A 4,101-nucleotide genomic window follows, 5' to 3' on the forward strand; every position below is an offset into this window, starting at 1 on the left:
TCAATCTGTGTTTTTTGTGTGTGAGCTTTTGTTCCTCAAAAGTATTTCAAAGCTCCATCTTAGAATAGAGCTACCTACACTGTTGTGTAAATTGCTTAAACTTTGAGTAAGTTGGAACTATGTAACTAACAATTATGTAGAAGATACTCTACCACTGTTAAAATCAAGCCTTCAGTGTAGTGTGAAAGCATCTAATTTGGTTACTCATTGAGAAAAAGGCTAACAATTGCCACATAGGGCAATGTCCCTGAAAAAGGCTAAAAATTTCCATACAGGGCAATGATCTCTGCTTTCACAATCACACACAAATGCTTGAGATATACTGTTGGGCAACATATGTAAGTCTCATACACACTGATTGATCTGAGTGAAATATTTTTTTTTTTGTGATTGGAATAAATGTTTTGTGATATTTTATTTTGAAAAATAAAAGCATGATTTATATTAAATATATTTTCTAAACCTTATAGTAAAGATGTGTTTTGATATAATGATTGTTTCTTTTTCCTCATGCAAGGGCACGAAGACATTGGGCACTAATCAAAATGGGATATTTTCATTTTTTTGGTACATTAGGTTTGTCTTCTTAAAATAATTAAAATATATATATATAAATAATATTTCTTTTTGAGGGAAATAAAATCTGCATGTGTCAAAAAGGGTAAGTTGTATCTTAATTATTTTTGTCCTTATCTCTTATTTTTTTTTTAAAAAAAGATCAAAAGTTTCCATTTTTGGCTTGTTTCCCAATTTGTGTCGTGCACTGTTGTTGGCAGTTATTATTGAGATATTTGGTGGTACTTTCCTAAAAGTGTTTATCCTTTTTAATTGTCAAATAATGGAATTAAAGATCAAATCCCTATCTTTTTCTGTCTTTATATTCGGATTTCCTTGGGCCCATTTCTTCAACTGTCTCCTTTCTTCTCCTTTTTGGTTCTGTGTATTTTCCTTGGCAGTTTTTCTCTCATTCTCGTGCAACAATGGTGAGAACCAGAGGCAGTGGGTCTCGGTCTGTCAAGTCAGCGGCTGGTTCGATGAGTGCATCTCCATCCCTCACTAAGAAGAAAGCTCGGAAGAATACCTTGTCTCATCCCATCCACATTGATGATTCCATCACCACTAAGAAGAAAGCTCCATCCCATCCACATTGATGATTCCATCGATGAGTGCATCTCCATCCCTCACTAAGAAGAAATCTCGGAAGAATACCTTGTCTCATCCCATCCACATTGATGATTCCATCACCACGAGCAAAGCCGTGGTCATTCCGGACCTTGAAGCCCCCAAAGTTCTGACTGAACCTCCTTCTTCGGCGGCTCCGCTCGCCTCTGTACCAGGATCTTCCAAAAGAGACCGAGCTTCTCCATCAGAGGATGTCTCTGATCATGGTCTTGATTCTGCCAAAGCCCATTCTGATTCCTCAGAGTCACCTGACGTGCTTGCACCCAAGAAGAAAAGCAAGGGTTGGTTCCAGGTCTCTTCTTCTCGAAAATCTCCTCGTTCCAAAGGGACTGATTCTACGCCGAAGGTTTCATCTCCTGTTGGTACCACTCCTCGTTCCAAGTTTAGGTCAAAGGTAAAGAAAATTCCTCCACCTTGTTCTTCTTCTGAAACTGACCCTTCTTCAGATTGTGTGCCCTCTGACGAAGATCCACTTGAAGACGACCCCTCTCTTGAAGACAATGTTGACTCAGAAGATGAATCTGACCCATCAGAGGACCCCCCTGTTTCACCAAAGGGCAAGAAACCAATGAAAATTCCTGAGATTCGCACAAAGTCTCCTTTGGGTCCCAAAGTATCTCCAGGTTCTTCCTTTAAGGCCCACTCTCTGAATTTTTGTTTCAATGACAATGAGAAAAATATGAAGCATTATGTGCATCGTGATTTTATCTGTGAGAAAATTTTTTCATTCTCGGCTCATAGGGTCTTTGGGGTCATCAAAAATATTGAGGATCGAGGGTGGTTAGGTTCTTTAACCGGGCTGGATGGTTTTGTTCCTAGAGTTGTACAAGAATTCTATGCCAATATCAATGATGATCTGTTTGATAGGAAGTCTTTTATGTTTGGTCAAGTTTATGTCCGAGGGAATTGGTATTTGTTCAATGCTACTGAAATTACCAAGGTTCTTAATTTGCCTCTTTCTGTTGATAATATTGCTGTGGAGTTTAACAAAGATAAGGTCCTTTCGGAGTTGGTAGGACAAAATATGGTGTGGGAACCTCACTCAGTCCTCAAAGTAATAGATCTTACTCATTACTATGCTGTGCTTCACAAATTTGCCACCTCCAACTGGATTCCCACTACTCATACCTCCACCATTACCTTTGACACGGCCTTCTTTCTGTACAAAGTTGGAACTGGTCTCGGTGTTGATCTTGCCTCTCTCATTTTTGACCAGATCACTGCCTTAGGGAATGCCAAAAAGAAAGGTCAATATTTGGTGTTTCCCCATTTGATTTACAAGTTGCTTGATTCTCAAAAGCCTCTTCCCTTGGAATATGAGATCTTGACTCCTCCTAGTGCCGGAGCAGACTACAAACTCAAAAAGGAACCATCATCTGTTAAAGCAACTAAAGGGATTGCTCTCAAGGCTGGCGATGCTGATTCTGTTGCTGTTGAACTCGCTGGTGTCAAGGCCACCCTGGAATCTGTTCAAACAGAAGTGATCAGCCTCAAGAGTTCTCTCCCAACCATGGTGTCTCACTTTGCAGCCGGTCCTTCCCACTGAGTCCATTTAGTTTTATTTTGCTTTTTACTTTGTTTTAATAAATTGTAAAAGAATGCTTTCTTAGTGTCTTTTTGTTTTTGGGTTACTCCTTTGGCTTCTTGCTAGACAACAAGGGGGAGTAATTATGGTTTATTTTGATCAGTTTATACTGTTTTTGAGTTACATTTGAAATTGCTTTTCGCAGGGGGAGTCATGCTATGGAGTCATGCTATTATTTTTTGATCTTTGTTACATTTGTGATAATTTTCGCAGGGGGAGCAAAATTCCATTGCTATTTTGCTATTTGCTCTAACTTGTCTTGTCTTGCAGGATTTTTTTTAAAATAAACTCTTAAAATATTCTTGTCTATCAAGTTGCCAAAGGGGGAGATTGTAAAATCCTTTTTTGGCTAAACTTTAATTTAGACAAAATATTTTAATTGTTTAAAGAAAAAAATCAGTAGCAAATCTCCTTGTTGATATTCGGTTTTATTAGCAATATTCTCAGCTGATTTTGTAATGTGAAAAGATCTCCAAATGTAAATATATTTGTTACCTTATTTATCTCAAATAATCAATTTTTGGTAAAAATATATTGTGCAAATATCTTGAGATTATTTTCAGGGATTATATAGGATTATGGTTATCCTGGAAATAAAGAAGGAGTCGAAAATGAACTTGGTCAAGAAAAATGACCATGTTCGTTCTGCCAGATCAAACGGATCACGTTGCTGACTCATCAGTTTCCTTTTCTGTCAACACAAAATCCATCTGGCTGGCTGTTTTCCTAAATCAAAGGAATTCGCAATTGATTTCAAAGAATCTAGAAAATCATGGCCTTGGACGTTTTCCCTTCCTATAAATACCTTGCCAAGGCCTTTGGATATTTTATCTCTTCCATTTTTGAATATTTGTAATCAATATGCTATTTTGAAGAGTGTGTTTATTTTGTAGAGATTAAGTTTGTTCATCTTAATCTTTGTGAGAGTGCTGAGTGTACTTGTGGATATCTATCTAGTCCATTGTAAACAGAGAGTGTCTATTGTGAACGTGTTCATAAGGATCTTCGGGAGAGGATTCGATCTAAGTCTCACTTCGGGAGGAAGTGTGCACTCGCTGGTCTTTGAAGGGAGTTCAAGAGAATCAGCGTTTCATCAAACCAGATTCGTAGAGAAGAGAACAACAAGATTGCGGCAATAGTTTAAGAGGGAGTCTTACATTGTTTAAGTCAATGCTTTTGTACACTTTGTTTCTTTACTAATTGGTTTATTCTCTGGGCGTGGCCTCAAGGAGTAGGATATCCGAAAGGGTTTCTGAACCTTGTAAAAATTCGCTGTGTTCCTTAATTTTTGCACTGTGTTATTTTTGTGTTCAGTTCTGTCGTGACAAGTTCGG

The 4,101-nt window shown here is 37.9% G+C and overlaps 1 protein-coding gene across 1 annotated transcript; it reads left to right on the forward strand.

Moving 5' to 3' along the window:
* The first annotated feature begins 1,162 nt into the window (after window positions 1–1,162).
* LOC133796107 (uncharacterized) lies at window positions 1,163–2,728 on the forward strand. Its single transcript, XM_062233588.1, has one exon. It carries the CDS (start codon window positions 1,163–1,165, stop codon window positions 2,726–2,728), a length of 1,566 nt encoding a protein of 521 aa, XP_062089572.1.
* The last annotated feature ends 1,373 nt before the right edge of the window (window positions 2,729–4,101 follow it).

This window comes from Humulus lupulus, chromosome 8 (genome assembly GCF_963169125.1).
Source record: "Humulus lupulus chromosome 8, drHumLupu1.1, whole genome shotgun sequence".
Taxonomy (NCBI): domain Eukaryota; kingdom Viridiplantae; phylum Streptophyta; class Magnoliopsida; order Rosales; family Cannabaceae; genus Humulus; species Humulus lupulus.